Here is a 17,429-nt window from a genome sequence, read left to right as displayed (position 1 = left end):
AGGTCATGGAAGGAGGTTTCTGTGTTCTTCCTTTTCAAAGGCATCATGGTAGCCTTGTCAGGGGTAATATTCTTGGGTTCATCTCTGTCATTTGAAGGCAGTCTTTCAACACTTAGCGCTTATCCCCATTTACCACTACCAAGTGTCCAAGCCTGTCATTGTACTTAGTAGCTCTCCATGGAATTTGTGCATAAGGTTCTTTCCCAGTTTGTGTGATAAAATACTATGACCCAAACATTCCAAAGAAGGAGTGCTTGTTTTCCCATGATACCATGAGTATGTTGTGCATATTTGCTGAGCAACCATAGATACAGGAGCCTGAGGCAGAGGTCCAGTGCAACAGAAATAGAGAAAAGGAGTGTTTCTTTATGCTCAGCTCACCTTCTCCTTCTACAGTCATGGATCTCAGTCCAGGAGTAATGTACTAACAGCTGAACCATTTGCTACCTCAGTTAACCTTGTCAAGATAATGCCATAGAGGCATCACCAGAGCCCTGACCTATCAGTTGACTCCTGAGATTTGCCATCACCATGCCCATAAACAGTGGTGATCAGTTTGGGGTTTCAATCTATGATAAAGCCAGTCTCTGGTGAGGGACAACCTACTCCTGGGCATTCAAATATACATTTGAAGTACTTACAAAATGGTCCTGGTGGTAAAGAATGAGCAGATCCTTTTCCCGGCTCCCTGGAGACATTGGTAGTAGTGCCTACTAGGTCCTCTGTGGACCATTTAGTCCCTCCTTGTAGGACATTGCAGACTGCTAAGTAGTTAGCAGGCTTCTCTAGCAACACTAGCCTCATTCTTACCTTAGGGATGTCCTGGTAAATAGAAGCCTCATGTGTGTCATGAGCGGTCTATGTTCCTTAACTTTAACTGGCACACTGTGTAATTTGAGTCAAGGAGGGTTATAGGGTGATATCCTTCTTTGATCCTTTAAATTAATGGATGACATAGGGAGAAAGGATCTGCCCTCTGGATGATCTTTGGTGCTCTTAGAGGCATCCTTGCCTCAGCCTCCAATATGCAGAGACTGAGTTTGTGAGCTTCCCTAAAATACTGCCCATGTTTCTCAGAATAAATTGTATGGACAGGAGAGGATCAGTTCTCTATGCACCATAATGTGTGTCTGTTTCTTATGCTGTCAGTACTTGAGTCTCCCACTTTGGCGTGGTCTGACCTGTCTCTTCTTTCCTGGGGACATGAGATTATGCTCTAAGGAGTCTCTCTTCTCTAAGTGGCTTCCCTGTCACTTCTTCAGTAGACTCACAGCCCAGGCTAATCAGAACTATGTCTGCTCCTCTAGGATTCTCTCATTCTGCAGATTTTTTTTTGCTCTCTATCATAGACTATAACTGTGGATTCAGTGTGTAGTGCCTGCTTCTGAGCTGTGTGTGACAGAGAAACAGGATTCCTCTTCTAGTCGCTCCCTTTCTGTCTCTCTTCTTATGATCTCCTGCCCCTCTCCTTCCCCAGCCACTTCTCTTTCATAATCGCCACAGAAGCTTATGTGGTTCCTTCTTTGTGTTACCTTATTGTGGGTTCTCCGTACTGCAACACATTGTCCATGCAATGGGTCCTAAATCCCAGACATGTCCTTATTCTCAGTCCCGGGTGTTCTAGGTCTTTCTGTAATCACTAAATGTCAGTTTCTCACAAAGCTCATGAGACTGAAAAGATCACTGGTAGAGAGCAGAAAAGACCCTTTTCAGAAAAACATGCCTGGAAAGGCAGTTGAGTCCCTAATAAAAGTGTGGATCAGACCTGTACTACAGGTACATAGGTAAAAACCTCACCTGAAGCTGAAGAGAGTAGCCATTGCCCTACCCTGAAAGTCATCTCAGGGACTGATTGTACTCTGTGGTTTTTATCATAAGATTTGTTATAGGGGACCAGTGAGTTCTTAGCAGTAAAGGCACTTGTTGGAAAGACTGAGATCAATACTTTGAGCCTGGAACCTACATGGTTGACTGAGAGAACCAGGTGCAGAAGGGTCACTTCTGCTGGATGCACTGCCAGCTGTTGAGCCTCTCAAACAGAATACGTATAAAAAGAAATTTTTGAATGATTCATTTCATCATTACACCACATAATAGATGCTTTTACACTGATTGAGATTACCATTCCCTACAAACAAAAAAAATCTGCTCCTCATTTCTCTCCAGAGCTACTCTCTGCCTTTATTTCTCTTCCTTGAAGACAGTCCTGCAACAACCCAACCATATTGTTCATTTGGTTTAATAAGATATCCCAAGTCCAGTTGCTTTTACTCACATCAAGCAAAGATGCCCTGTAATAATACTAAGTCCTGTGAGCTGAGAGTCGCTTCCTTTCCCCTAGTGTCCCTTGAACCTACCACCAGTGCGGCCTCACCCCACTACGAGCAACACCGACCAGTGAAGACTGTGAGGGTAAGAGGGCCTTTCCTTTCTCTGAGGTAGAAAGGTTACCTCGGTGGTCCACTTGTGCTTTAGTGGGTATCACATTTCATTCATTAAACTGATCTGAGTCATCACGGATATTAGAGAGCTTATTTAGGAAGAGGAGGGAATGGAACTGTACCAACTTGGTCCTGATCAAGACAGCATACATCACAATGTGGCACAACTTTGTGTCCTGCTGTATGAGTGATCCCACCAAGGTGGGGGCCTCTAGTTTACACCAGTCCTCATGGTTGAAAGATCCTCTGAACATCCTCAAGCTGGACACACTAAGCTTCCAACCATATACTCAAGTTATTTGTAAACCATAGTCTAGAAACAAAAAATACCTTAGTGAAATATAAAAGTTTTTATAGATGGTATGTGATATAAGTTTTGCAACCCTCTATAGGCCAGATAGGTTTACCTGATCTGCCATTGAATAAGAAAAAGTATGCCCAGTACTAGTTTGTATCACAAAGGACAGAGTCCCAGATCTCTGTGACATCATCGAATAATGTACCCATTAATATAGTCTCTTTGTTACTACTCTTCTATGTCCTGATTTCAGTCACACAATGTTAGTGGGCAAAACAGCTTTGTAGACATTGCTCAGCATGATCATGACATTAAATATTTTCTTTCCTATTGATTGCAGGTGATGACTATAAAACATAAATGTGGTATGTATTGTGGGATCATTTTCCTAAGACACACCTGAGGTAGGAATTGTGAAAACACTGGTTGTATTTTGTGTGATACACCACTGTGATGTAACATATTAATGATTTGAGAATTGTTGTGTTAAATTTTTTTTCTTAGTTTCTTTTAAAGGCAAGGGCCACAGCAAGTAAGTAATCATGGATATTTCTATGGTTCTTGTGTTCAATAGTAATCCTTTGTTATTTGAGGGTATTGTACTTCGATTCTTGTTTAAATCTGTTTTCCCCCAAAAGTAGGATGCCTTTTTCACAACCCAATTTCCAGTTACAGATGTGTACATTGAAAATCAGAATACAAGGTAACTACAAAAATGTATTCAAACCTCATCTCAGATATGCAGGGTCAGTTACATGCTTGTGTTCCTTCATAAATGAGTTAACTAGAACTCAAGAGGTAGTGATGAGGCTCCTTAGCTGTGCATCTTAAGAGCCACTTCTTACCTCATCAAGGGCACAGTAATCCCTGTGGAGAGCTCTGTCTTCTTACATCTGCCTGCAGTAAGGCAGATCTACCGGGATCCCAAACACTGCAGTGACGGCTGTGGTGGTTGGAAGTCCTAGGAAGTGTCACTCGGCATGCAGCAGACAGTCACTGCTTTGAATGGTAGAGGAGCACAGTGCTCCTTTTAAGATGACAAAGCCCACAATTAAAGTACAGGGGAGAGTGGGATGAATAGTTCAAAGTCGATTTATCTTAGATCTGATGTATTCCTGTAAGTTTTGGAGAAAAGCATTAACAGATTAGACAATATTGGCATGGGCACAAAGAGCCACAAAATTTAAGGACAGTGTGCACTAAGATTTCCAGTCATCATTTATTTAATGATCTGTGCTGCATCATCAATCCAGCAATTCATTTAAATTTTATTTTTTTAATTATTATAATTTTATTAATTTTGATATATTTATGCACCGTATTTCATCTTATTCATCCCTTATAACTCTTACTGTTCATAGATCCTCTCCCTTTTTACATTTTTCCAAATTTTATCCTTAAAAAATAACTTGCTAGTCCATTTTATGTTAAACATATATGCAAACATGTAGGGGCATCCACTGAACCTGGGATAATGCTACAGGGACAACACCTTTAATTAATCTCTCCCTCCCTCACACAGAAGCCATAAATTACCAATAGCTTCTTAGTTAGGGGTGAGAAAGGTTTTTGAACCTCTCTTCCCTACAAACCACAGTGTTGACCTCTTTGATCTTATATGGGTCCTATGCGAGCAACCAACAATATACTTGTAAAGGAGAGCTGGACAGTGAGCAGTAAGGCTACTTCCTGTCATGGGTAGTTAGACTCCATGTTGCCTATTCCATTTTTGCTCTTGGTGCATTTACACAGGCAGCAGGGAAGAGTGCCACTGGGCATCATTCTATCCACATTGGTGGTGTCTACATGCTCGGGCTCTCACCAGTGAGCTGATGTGTTAAGTGGCGCTCTTATGGTGATTGGCTTAGTACATGCCTATCGTGTCTAAAAACCCGAGTTTCATCCCAAGTACTCAATGTAATGTACCCAGGATTACACAGTCTGTAATCTTTGATTTAGAGTGGTAGATTCAAGAAAGTCATAAGTTCAAGACCAGCCTTTTCTAAATAGTGAATTTTAGGCCAGCCTGGGTTAGAGGCCTTTTTCATCAACAAAACATAACAAATAATCAATGAAAAAACAAAAATAATAAACTGAAATAGAAGATCTGTTGATGGAAGGAGAGTGTATAGAAGCTGACTCTGCCAGTAACAGGTTGACTGAATTGCAGAGGTTGGCCACATGCCCATATATATGTATGTGATTAGCACAAATTGAACTTGGTGAATTACTTAGGGAGACTAAAAGAGCACAGAGCTGGTAAGGAGTGGAGAGATATGAATGGAATCAAGAGAGTTAGGGTGATGAGTGGAGATGAATATGATCAAAATACATTTTATGGAATTCTCAAAGAATCACATATTTTATTAAAAACGATGAGGGAACAGTGAGCAGATAAGACGCACTGCCATGCCTTGTGCAGCCACTGCCTTCCTCTTATCTCTTGGCACCTCGAGAGTAGTTACACCATGAAGCACTAGACCCCTTTTCTTGTCGGTTCATGTTGAGGGTTTATACAGGGTTGGCCAATTTAAAGGAACTGTTTTTTTTTTTTTGGTCTAACGTTCATGTGACAATTTCATTTAGAATAACTTAGACTCTGAGTCATCACAGAAGGCACAAGCATAAGTCACCTCTCAGTGTGGGTCCTTGATGATCAGAGTCACTTGCTGAGAGGTACCTGGTAGGATGAAGATGTTGGAGAAAGGCTGTGTTTACTAATTCAGAGACCTTCTACAACTTATTTTGGAAGAAATACATAATTGGAGTCAGGGATCAAAGGCACAGCATCTATCTCTTTGCTTATATCTGGCAGGGACTTTGATCAGAGCATCATGGATATGCCTAACATGGTACCCAAGGTTAAAAAGTTAGAGGAATACACAGCTGCTTACCTTCTGAACCTACTTAAAGTGATACCATATGTCCTGCATGAGCTGTGAAATATCCCGGATAAGAAAAGAATGAAATTAAACAACCACTGGTCACTGTTGTGTAGCACACTAAACACTTGCTCAGGATTCAGTCATTCTTGTCTAATTGAATTGTTTTTACATTTCACAAACATCATAGAACACTTGTACAATCCATGTGCTTTTCCTTAGGGTTTAACATATCTTTTACACCGATAAGACTCCTGGGGGTCCTTATGAATTTTTAGTTCACTGGTGCAAAGATGTGATCACAGCGGGATTGCATAGATTTCACTGTGTCATGATGCTCTAACTGGGATTTGAACGCTGCGTATCAGTCACCACACCAACGTAACATAGTCACATTGCTCTTCCTTCTCTATTGTCACATCTGCACTAATTTAGACTTTACCTACATCATGTGACCATAATAGTCTTTATCTACATCATCATGTGATGCATAATTAATTGGACACTGACACAGTGATCTTCCTGAAGCACCATTCTAATTACAGTGACTTACCTGAAAATAAATAAGGAGATCAAGTGACAAACACTCAACTATGTGAAGCTGACATAACTTTCCCTGTTGTGACTGCATTCCCTGTTTCTGCAGTACTAAAGAAAAGGACCATCAAAACAACCGTGATCCCACTTGATACGGATGGACCTCAGATTATGTCCGGTACCTCCAAAGAAACATACATTAAAACAGAAGGTACTGAGGGAATTATGTTCAGTTATGTATAATAGATGCCCTTTATACTATGCACTATTTATAAATCTATAGAGACGTTTTGCTGTAGTTTTTAGTGTGTAGATACTGTTAATTTGTCTAGCTTATCTGTAGAAATACAACCACAGAATTTAAATAGGATAAATAGGTTTAAAGGTTAAAGGTAACCTTTGCCTTTCATTAAGTAGTGGTAAACCATAGGAAACCTGAGACTTTCCTATGAATGAGTATGGCTTCACCTGGGGTAGGCATGAATGACTGAGCCACCCTCTCAGTCACTTTGTCCCAGACATGGATGATGCAGATGTGGAAAGTCTCAAGAGTGATCTGTTTAATGTCCAGAATCTCAAGAATGAGGATGAAATTTGAATTAGATAAAGGCATTTCTAGTCAGGTCCATTGGGAGAGAGCCCTAGGCATGGTCATCTTAGACCTTGTACTTGGGAGGCCAAGGGAGTGGGAAAGATCAGCAAGGACACAGAAACCTGTGTGCTTTTCCTCTTTCCAATGCATAATAGTTAACACTGGCAGGGTTAAGGGTGCTTTGCTCCTGGTTCTGTTATTTAAAGACTGTATTTCCAAGAACACATAGACTGTTCTTCCTCTGCCACTCCCAATGCACAAGCGTTGGAATGTTGTTATACCTCTCCTTGGAAATTTTGTTAGGATTACTTTCCCAGAGGCAGTGGGCAAAGAAAGGTTTAGTTTGCCATATAGTTTGAGTTTGGAGTCCATAATTGGGAAGCAGTAGAGGCAGAAACTTGAGGGAGAGTGACCTTGCAACCAGAGCCCAGAAGCAAAGAAAAATGAATGAATGTACTCTCCTGACTTTTCTTACTTTTATACTGCCCAGAATCCCATCGAAGGGAATGCTCGTACCCATAGGGAACAGCTCTTCTCATCTAACTTAATCTAATCAAGATAAACCCCAAGGGCATGCCCAGAGGACACAGACCTCATCAGTTTGACAGCTGGGTTTCAGCATCATGGAGCCTATGAAGTGTTGTTTTTCACTTTTGAGTATAACCTGTATCAGGGCCAATTTATCTATAGGGAACAACTTTCTCTCCTTACCAGGACCCATAGGTAAATGTCTTATAGTGTGATCCCAATGATGCCCGAGAAACAGGTTCTCTCTCTTTTTCTCCCAGGTCTTGTAGCAGCACTTCATGGACCCCACAGGGTGGAGTGGCTAAAGAGACCCAAGAATGGCTTTTTGTTCTGTCAAAACCCCAAGGCTACAATGTCCTGGGAGTAAGGGCTCAGTGTATGACTTTAGCTCTTTTATTTCTTTTTCTTTTTTTAGTTTCTCAAGATCTCTGTGTATTTGCCATGACTATCCTGGAACTTCTTTGTAGACCAGAATGGCCTTGAATTCATGGAGATCTGCCTGCCTCTGCCTCCTGAGAGCTGGGATTATAGGTGTGCACCTACCACCTGGTGACTTGAACTCTTTTGTAGGCAGTGTTCCTCACCTCAGACTGACATACAGGATGGCCGAGACAAGGGAGATTAGAGGTCTGACGTCCATATTAGATCCTGAACTCTAGCACACACTTGGCCCCATTTCAGAAATTCTTGGTTTAGCCTTCAATATTGAGAACATTCAACATTCAGTTCCTAGGACTAAAGGACTATAGGCACTTGGGTATCGGCTATCTTGGCACCTATCTGGTCACAGGGCTGTGTCTGTCCTCTGTGCTGTCACCATTTGTATCTTTCACTTGTTATAGGCTTTCCTGACTTGTCTTCTTTAGGGGAAGGAGTTCATAATCTCAGAAATGAGTTTCCTGTGTCTTCCTTGGAGCCTCTTCATTAGGCTCAAGGCCCTTGATCCCCACAAGTGTGTTGGCTTCTCCTGCATTCTCTCATTCTTTAGCTGTGTTTGGCTCCACCATAACAGGCAGTGTTTGTAGAATTAATGCATTGTGTTACTCACTGTATACTCTGGGTCTCCTGCTTGTGAGTAGCGTGTCCTACAGAGCCCCATGACCCCACCTCTAGCCGCACACACTTCATATCCCTCATTACAGTTTCTTGCCCTTTATCCTTCTCCAGAAATTTCCCTATTTCCTGGGTGCCATGTTCATTCTGTGTTCTGTGCCTGGCTATCCTTAGAGTCTTGGAGGTTCTTTTCCACTAATTATTTAGTGCCTGACACTGTATAGTAGAACACACTGTCCACAGAATATAGCCTAACCCTCTGGCATGCTCCCATACTCAGTCCAGATAGTTCTTTGCCTTTTGTATTATCTCTAATTATCTCTTCCTCACCAAACTCACCGGACAGGAAAGGCCATTGAGAGCAAAGATATCAAATCTTAGTAGTTTATCTGGTTCAGTCCTGGATCTGGTAGGCACAGCTAAAGGGCTCCTGATGCCTAGCTGTATGGCATGGATATGTGAAGAGAGAAGAAAAGGCTGGACTCAGTCAGCCAGAGGAAGTCCCATAAACAGGGCAAGACTGTATATTAGAAGAACAATAAACCCAGAAAAGTTTGTCCCAAACCTTAGGGATTGTAAGGAAGAAGGTGAAGGAGTGACTGGCATGTGGTCATCACATTGGCCCTCATGAAACTCTCAGTGCTATGACACAAATTAGGAAGGTATCTTGTCTGAAATTTGACCCAACACTCCACTCTCTCTCCACTAGTAACTGGGCTGGAGGCAGCCTGTCCTGTACAGAATGCCTCTTTTGCATGGGAGGACAGAAACCCCACTGAGTTATCTCTCTCCTTATAGCTTTCCCTAAATGAAGTAAAATGAAGGTGCGTATCCTTGACATTGACCTTGTGAAAAAAAGTCCCTACTTATTTTTGTTGTATTTGCAATTTCCTTAAAGACTTGTGCCAGCTGTACAAAGCTTACATGTATACTACATGGCCTAGAAATATTATGAAGTTAAGATTAAAACATACATGCATAATTTACAGGCCATTATCTGTTTTGGTTTATTTCCACAAAATATGTATGAAGTATGATAAAATCTTAAATTTGATCATTATTTACACACTTACAGGCCATATGGTGAGTTCTGTTTGAGAGATTTGCAACCAAGATCAACATGCCATTTCAAATAGCTTTATAAGATTTATCATTGAGGTAATTAATGGCTCAATGAGAAGAATACTTACTGAAAAAGCAGTAGATCTGAGCTTGAATCTGCTCACACACATACAAAAAAATTGGACAGAACTGTTCATATTTGTAATCCCATGCTGTTGAGTGAATAGACCGTAGTATTTCTAGTGCTTGCTAGCTGTCATCCTATCTACGGCATCTGTGAGAGACCCTGTCTGAAAGAAAGGAGAAAGGGTGATACATCATGGTATGCCATGCCCTCTTTTAGCTCTCATATTTTAATTGTCAGGCACTTACACACACACACACACACACACGATACAATTACCTGAAATACATTTTACGTTACTGCAACAGTCTCATAACCAACTTCTATTACTATTGCAATAAGGTCAAGTATTTCAAACATATCGTAAAATCCTTGAGATTCTAATCACAAAAGTTGTGATCGTCTGTGGCTTTCTCATATAGTTCCTTGCTTCTAATATACATAGCATTTCAGTTGTTGGCCTTAACCCTTAATTTCACCAATAAAGCTGCCAGACCACAAGGAGCTTAATATTAACAGAAAAGATTTTAGGAAGTAGAGTAGTCTATATGTGATTTTTACTTCATGAAAGGTCATATTCCTAGCATCTTGAATTTTCAGGTTACTTATACTTTGCTTAATTTAAATTCCCTTCCCCAAAAGGGAAGGGAGAAATGTTGTAACTGAATTATAGTTTCAAAAATTAAAACGGGGGTCAGAATCCCCTTCTCCCTGAAATCCAGGTGTGCTGTCTTTGTTTTTTGTTTTGTTTGTTTGTTTGTTTTTTTAACTTGTCACAAACCAGAGTCATTTGGGAAGAGGAAACTTCCATTCAGAAAATGCTGCCACCAGATTCACCCATAGGCAAGCCTGTGGTGCATTTTCTTCATTGATGATTGATATGTGAGGGCCCACCTCACTGTAGGCAGTGCCACCCCTATGGTGGTGTCACTGAGTGCTGTAAGAAAGTAGGCTGAGCGAGCCTTGGTGAGTAAGCATCACTCCTTCATGGCCTTTGCATCCTCTCCTGACTCTGTTCTTACCCTGTTCAGTTCCTGTCCAGAGTTCCCCCAGAAACTGAGTGTGAAGAGAGAATTGTATGCTGAAATAAACTCTTTCCTCTACAAGTTGTTTATGATCATAGTGTTTGGTCACAGCAATAGAAACCCTAAGTAAGACACTGTGTAAACTATTAAGGAGCATGGGATTATGTCATTTGCAGAACATAGATGTAAGTGAATATACTTGCCATGTTAAATGTCTTATGTTCATTGAAAAAGGCAAGTCCCAGGTAATTTCTTTCATTTGAAGGACTAGGTTTTTATGTAAAAATAAAATTACATATGTGTATATGATGTGAACAAAGTAAAGGGAACTAACGAGATGGGAGGAGAAGGCGGTGGTGTGGGTGCAGTCTTACATGCAAGTGCTCTTCTGAGAGTGGTACACTATGTGATGGTACACTGTGACTATACTGTGCCAATTGAAAAGGATATATTTCTTATTCTGACTTCTGTCCAGTGTTACCTTTAAATTTGAGACATATGTTAATTTTGCTCTTTTTTGTGTGGTAATTCCATAAATGTTGGTACTTGATAGTTGATAATATCATTGTTGTCAGCTATACCCAAATTGACTGTTTCCCAATTGCTCTACTAACTCAACATTGAACTTAAATTTCTGGAATTTTTGATTGATTCTTTCACATTGTACTTTGGATGAATTCTTAGATAATGTGAATTTGGAAGGTGGTTCCATGCTTCCTTTCCTTCTTTCGTCATGACTTGCAGAGTTGTGTTACTATGTACAGTTGTCTCAGTATTTCCTTAGAATTTTTTCCAGACTCCTTAGCACCAATATCTGAAACTAATCAAGCCCTTATATTACACTGTGTCTTATAGGGCTATAACACATACATGTTCTCCATGCTCCTTAGAACCCTGTAGAATACTGACAATACTCAGCACAGTATAACAAAATATAATACACGATATGCTATACTTTAGGGAATAATGTACACACAACATAGGCAAGAATATTTTCAGATATGTTCATCCTAGTAAAATTTCCCAAGTAAAATGGATACATTAGCATGGATCATAACTAGTGATAAATTCTGAGTCAACATATATGGATTGGTGGAGGTTGAAATAGATTTGAGACATGTGCCTCAGGAAGTATCAATTGTTCCCTGCTTTAAAACAGGAAGTGACAGTATTTTGTTGCTTAATCATAAAGCTTCTTTTATTAGAAAAGATAGGTTGGATCAGTGCATAATGACTTTTTCAGCCCAGCCTGCTGACCTAACTGCAGTTGAATCCCACAACTCACATGGTGAAAGGAGAAAACCAGACCCCTGAAGAGCTCCTCCTAACTCCACCTGCACACAGACACACATGCATGGTTTCCTCCAACCAGAATAAATGCAGTGTGTATTTTGAAAGACTTATTTACTTTCATGCAGTGAAAGATTCTTCCACATTGATTTAGATTCCCATTGTCTAGGAAGCCAAAAGTTCTGTTCCTCATTTCTCTTCAGTTCTTCTCTTTGCCTTAATTTGTGTGACAGTAATATAATCCACAGTTCTGGAATAAGCAGAAAGCAAACCATTCCTAACACTTTGGCTGGCTCTTAAGATTCTGTTCCTTATACTGGATCGCCTTGCCCAGCCTTATTGCAAGGGGGGTGCTTAGTTCCATGGCAACTTGTCGTGCCATGATTTGTTGACACCCACGGGAGGCCTACCCCTTTCTGAACAGAGAAGCAGAGGAGGAGTGGATTGGGGGGAACAATTAGATCAAGTCACATATGCTAGCCACATAGACTTCTATACATCCCTGGAGTAATTAAAAACAATACCATGTGTTGACAAGTTACTTTCTGTCTTTTTAGAGATACACGAAAACTCCACTACATTTTCTTCTAGAAAACAGGGAGAGCTACCCGTGATGATGGTGGAGGTAAGACTGCCTTTCCTCTCAAAGTAATATAAAAAGTTACTTTGTCCCTTACATTGTAGTCGATATGAAATTCAGTTAACAAAAGCCAGGTGCATCATGGGTTAGCTCAGGGAGAAAAGGAACTGGAATTGTGCCAGCCTGCTCCTGACTGAACTGAACATAAAAGTATGCAGTGCCATTTATCACAGTTTGTGTGAGAGGATAGTTTCTCCTGAAGAAAAGGGTTCCTCTTTAGATGCGTGTATAATTTTCACTCAGAAGTTGACAGCCACTTCTGGTTTCTAAAATCTTGATGCAGTTTATGTTCTACTTATGTTCCAAAGTTTCTGGGTTTCAGCATGGAGATGTTGAGTGGTAAGACTTCTACTGCATGAGGATTAGTGTAAATAATTGAGGCCCAGCTGGAGGAGGAATTATCTCACAGTCAGGTTATAAAGATGCAGCTTGGCTTAGGGAACATTCAGCAGAGACCAAACAAATTAATTTGGCCTTTGAACCAGCAAAAGTGGGAATGGCACAAACTATAGAGTCCCAGTTCTTCTGGGACATTGTCACATAATATACTAACACATAGGACTCTTGCCCATTTTGATTGGCATCATACTATGTCAACATGTGTTCTAAAGACCCATGTAAACAGAATTTAGTATGACCTGTGCCTCAAACTGTTTTCTTTCCTTTAAATTTCAGGTGGAGTCTAGAAAACATACCAGTATGTATTATAAAATCTCCTTGTTAAGACACATTTTAGAAAAGTATAATTACTGGGTATCCTCATGTCTAATGCACCACTGTGATCTAAGCCACCTATAGGGAAGAACTTGGATTTTGGTTTTTAAAAAAAAGTAGTACCTGAAGTTAAAAAAAAAAAAAACTGGGGTTGTCTACTGTCACTGGATTCAGATCTGATCTCGTTAGATTGTTTGAGATGTTCTGTACCAGGCTGTGTCTAAATCTGTTTTTCCCCAAGATAGGTATCCTGATTACCCAGTCAAATCTCCTGTGACAAACTAATGAATTAACAAATTAGGATGAAAACTTTACCTACAGTATATATGTTCAAAGCCCATTACATGTGGTACATTTATTTGTTTGTGTGCTACTCTATGGAAGAATAAACCATGGCACAGAGGTAAGTGATGAGGCTGTTCAAGAATTGATCAAGAAACATTTCGTAGCCCAAGCACTTAGTAATCCCTAACTTCCAGCATCCCAGCATCTGCCTTCAATAGGTCAAAACTGCAGAGATCAGGACCCTGTAGTGACTACCACAGAGGGGAAATGCCCAGGGCATTACTTCTCATCTACATACAGACATTCCAAAGAATGAAAGGTTAGAAAGCCCACAAGCTTCTAGTCAGATCAGCGCTTCTGAGAATGGGAGACAGACACTGCATGGGGAGATGGGGCAGGGGTTTTTCACTTAGGCTTTTGCTATACATGGCTTTTTCCAGTATTCTCTATTGTCACGTTGCCATGAATTTAGACTTTACCTACACAGTCCATGTATTGCTTAACTGATTCAGTGATCCTCCTGAAGCTCCATTCTCACTCTGTTGACTGTACCCGGAAACAAGCCGTCAGATCAAATGGACAAACACACAGTTGTTAGGTTCCTCTGTTTTTCTGTCATGAGGCTGACATGACTCCCTGTTATAATGCATTCCCAGTTCCTGAATTCTTAAGGGAAATTTGTCAGGAGCAAGCTGTTGCCCCTCAGGATGTGGAAGGATCTCCCGTTCCTGAAGTAGCACACAAACAACACCAATAAAAATGGAAGGTGCTGTGGGAATTCCATAATTCTGTCCAATTGTGTATACTGTTGCAAATTATTTTCTTTCATATATAAATCTATAGAGAAGCTTAAGACTTTTTCCTATGTAGAATAATACTAATATATCTACGTCTTCAATGTATATACAACCACAGAATTTAAAATGCATCTGATGTCACCTTATTCAGTAGCATGAACTGGTGGAAACTGAGGCTCATCTTGTATGCATCAGGGTGGTTTCACCGGGTGTAGACAGGAATGGGTGAACCACCCTCTCTCATACTTTCTCTCACATGTGGGTGATGCAGATGGAGTAGGTCTGATGTTCCTCAAAGTGACCTGGTAAAGTTCCAGCGTCTCATGACTGAGGGTGAAATTCACCTTAGATAACAGTGTTCCTGGTTTGATCCAATGAGCAAGGATCCAGGGGTGGTCATGTTACACATTGTGTTAGAGGATCAGGGAGTGGGAAAGATATCAATAAGGACAAGGAAAATGAGAGGGGGGTGTCCTTTTCCTCTTTCAATGGCACAGTGGTAAGCAGAGTCTGGGGAAAGTGTACTTTGCCATTTGAAGACAGTATTTCCCAGGACATTACTCCTTTTTCAAGGGTTGCTTTTTAAAATTTAATGTTTTCCTTTTCTTTCTTGAAAACTTATACAATATATTCTGATCTTGGTTTCCCCTTCTCCATCTCTTCCCAGATTCTCCCCACCTTACCACCCATCCACTATCTTTATCTCTCACTGTAGAAAAGAAACAAGCAAATTAAAAAAGAAAACCAATATATAATCAGTGTAAAAGCACAACAAATACACACACACACACACACACACACACACACACACACACTCAAAAAAGCAACATAAAAACACCAAATCAGAAACTATAATATACTTGTAAAAGACCAGTAAGATTTTAAAAATGCTCCCCCAAAAGCAATATGAGACCCAAAAAGTCTACAAAACCATTAAGTATGTTGTGTGTTGGCCATCTACAGCTTGCATGCTTGCATTGGGTCTACCCTTAAGCGTGGTTAATATACCTAATGAGACTCTATTGGAGAAAACTGATTTTTCCCTTGAGTTTGCCAATGAAGATAGCTTCTTGGTTAGGAATGGGAGCTCCTGTTCACTTCCCCCTTTGATGTAGGAAGACACATCTTTAATCTAGATCTTTTGAGCTGGGAAAAGACAAGCAATTGAGGCATGAAGACACATGCCTTTAACTGAGAACTTGAGGCAGGAAGCCACACTTTAATCCAGCCCACACCTCCTGCTGGAAGCCTATATAAGAACATGGAAGAAGGAAGCTTTTGCTCTTTGCCTGATTGTTCTGGTCTTGTTAACAAGTGCATTCCTTCACTGGCATTACAGCCTATTTCTTCCAAAGATCCAAATTAGAAGTGGGTCTTCCTACTTCAACTTAAGAAAAAAATTCCTCACAGATATGCCCTCCATGTTGGGGGGTTAGTTCATTCCAGATGCAAACAAGTTGGCAAGCAATAACCATCACACCTTCTTAAGCAATAATGCCAAGAAGAGTTCATTAGTCATCCCACCTCAGCTAACCTAATAGATATAATCTCACACTTCCATGCCCAGTATTGGGTATCATCCAATTGACTGTTTGACTGTTGAGATTCACCATGATTGTGCCCATGAAGTATTGAGTTCACTTTGTGTACTAACACGATAGAGCCATTCTGTCTGGTGAAGGACAACATTCTCTCTTATACTCACAGAAACCTGTAGATGATAGTCTATTGTAGGCAGAGTTTCTCTGGGTGCTAGCAGCAGCTTCATAAAAACCACATTGAGCTTTAACATAAATTATAAATGTTTACCCAATAGCTCAGGCTTATTACTAACTAGCTCTTACAACTCATTCCTATTAATGTATATTCTCCCATGAGGCTTAGCGCTTTTACGTCTATCCAATTAGGTATGTCTGACTCGTTCTGCATCTGGCTGGCAACTCCTCTGACACCACCCTTCCATATCCCATCATTCTCAATTTGGCTTTCCCACCTAACTTTTACCTGTTCAGCTATTGGCCATTTAGCTTGTTTATTAAACCAATCACACCAACATATATTCACAGTGTACAAAAGGATTATTCAAGAGCAGTCTAGCAGTTAGGGTCCAATGAAGCAGGCAGAACAGAGCCCTTCCCTTTCTTCCTTCAGGACTTGTAGCAGTCCATGCATAGTCCTCTGTTCACTGTTAACTCCTGCTTCACGTGGCACCAACAGGGTAGAGTGCTGGGTAAAATGGATGTTTACTCTGACAGAACTACCACGTCTCCTATATACTGGCAAGGAAGGGACTAGTGTTAATGGGTAGCTCATTTCCAGCCTATGCGCCTCATCCTGGACTGCCATGCAGGATGACTGAGGTGTAAAGAAGGTCAGAGACGTGTCCATCATCCTTGAGCCTCTGACCTTATGAGTGAGCAGGGATCTGATCTCTGACCCCTACCTTGGCTCTTTTTCATGCATTCTTGATTCTGATTCCAAGATACAGATGGTGCCTTAGGAAGTTCCCATAAGCTAATACCCATGTTCCAAGGGCTAAAGGACATGAGCAATTGGGGATCCACCTTCTTGACACACATCTTGCTACAGGCTGTGTCTGTCCTCTATGTTTTGTATATTTATGACTTTCTCCTGGAGTATCTGACATGGTGGTCTTTGGGTGGAAATGAGTTCATATCTGAGGATTGTGTTTCCTCCAGGCTCTCATCTCTTTGGTAGGTTGATGGACTTTGATCTTTACAAGTCTGTCTGATCTTCTGCATTGTCTCATTGAACAACTCTGGGCTTGGCTCCTTCTCACAGACAATCTCAGTAGCCTTAATACATTGTGTCTCCTCTCCTTAAACTCAACAGTTATTGCTTCTGAGCAAGGTGTCCCTCCTAGACCTAGGAGCAGTCTCTACCCCCATTATCTTCTTCCTCCCTTCTCTGGTGCATTCCTCTGGGATCATGGGTCCTGTAGACACTGCACCTGGTAATGCATCAAGGTGTGTGATATCCTTTCTACCTGGGAACATTGAAACATTGCTCAAAAGAATGCCCAACTGAGTCTCTTATGTCCCATGTCTCTTTTATTCCATAATTTTCTCTCCCTCACTAAGCTCATCAGAGTCACAAGACAACTTGGAGAGAAGAAGACAAAACAGAAACCTTCTCTGGAG

The 17,429-nt window shown here is 40.8% G+C and overlaps 2 protein-coding genes across 2 annotated transcripts in view; one reads left to right on the top strand and one right to left on the bottom strand.

Moving 5' to 3' along the window:
• The window catches only part of LOC121821659 (immunoglobulin lambda-1 light chain-like), a 755,041-nt gene that overhangs the window by 339,735 nt on the left and 397,877 nt on the right, over nt 1–17,429 (bottom strand). The window lies entirely within an intron of this gene.
• LOC143268055 (uncharacterized) overlaps nt 1–17,429 on the top strand; it is a 99,790-nt gene that overhangs the window by 16,359 nt on the left and 66,002 nt on the right. The window contains exons 4-8 of the mRNA XM_076548522.1: nt 2,342–2,412; nt 3,080–3,104; nt 6,268–6,369; nt 12,390–12,457; nt 13,148–13,169. Coding sequence (XP_076404637.1) covers nt 2,342–2,412; nt 3,080–3,104; nt 6,268–6,369; nt 12,390–12,457; nt 13,148–13,169 — 288 coding nt within the window. The remainder of the gene's footprint in view (nt 1–2,341; nt 2,413–3,079; nt 3,105–6,267; nt 6,370–12,389; nt 12,458–13,147; nt 13,170–17,429) is intronic.

Source organism: Peromyscus maniculatus, chromosome 12, assembly GCF_049852395.1.
Source record: "Peromyscus maniculatus bairdii isolate BWxNUB_F1_BW_parent chromosome 12, HU_Pman_BW_mat_3.1, whole genome shotgun sequence".
In the NCBI taxonomy this organism is placed as follows: Eukaryota; Metazoa; Chordata; class Mammalia; order Rodentia; family Cricetidae; genus Peromyscus; species Peromyscus maniculatus.
This window is presented reverse-complemented; position numbering and strand designations above follow the sequence as displayed.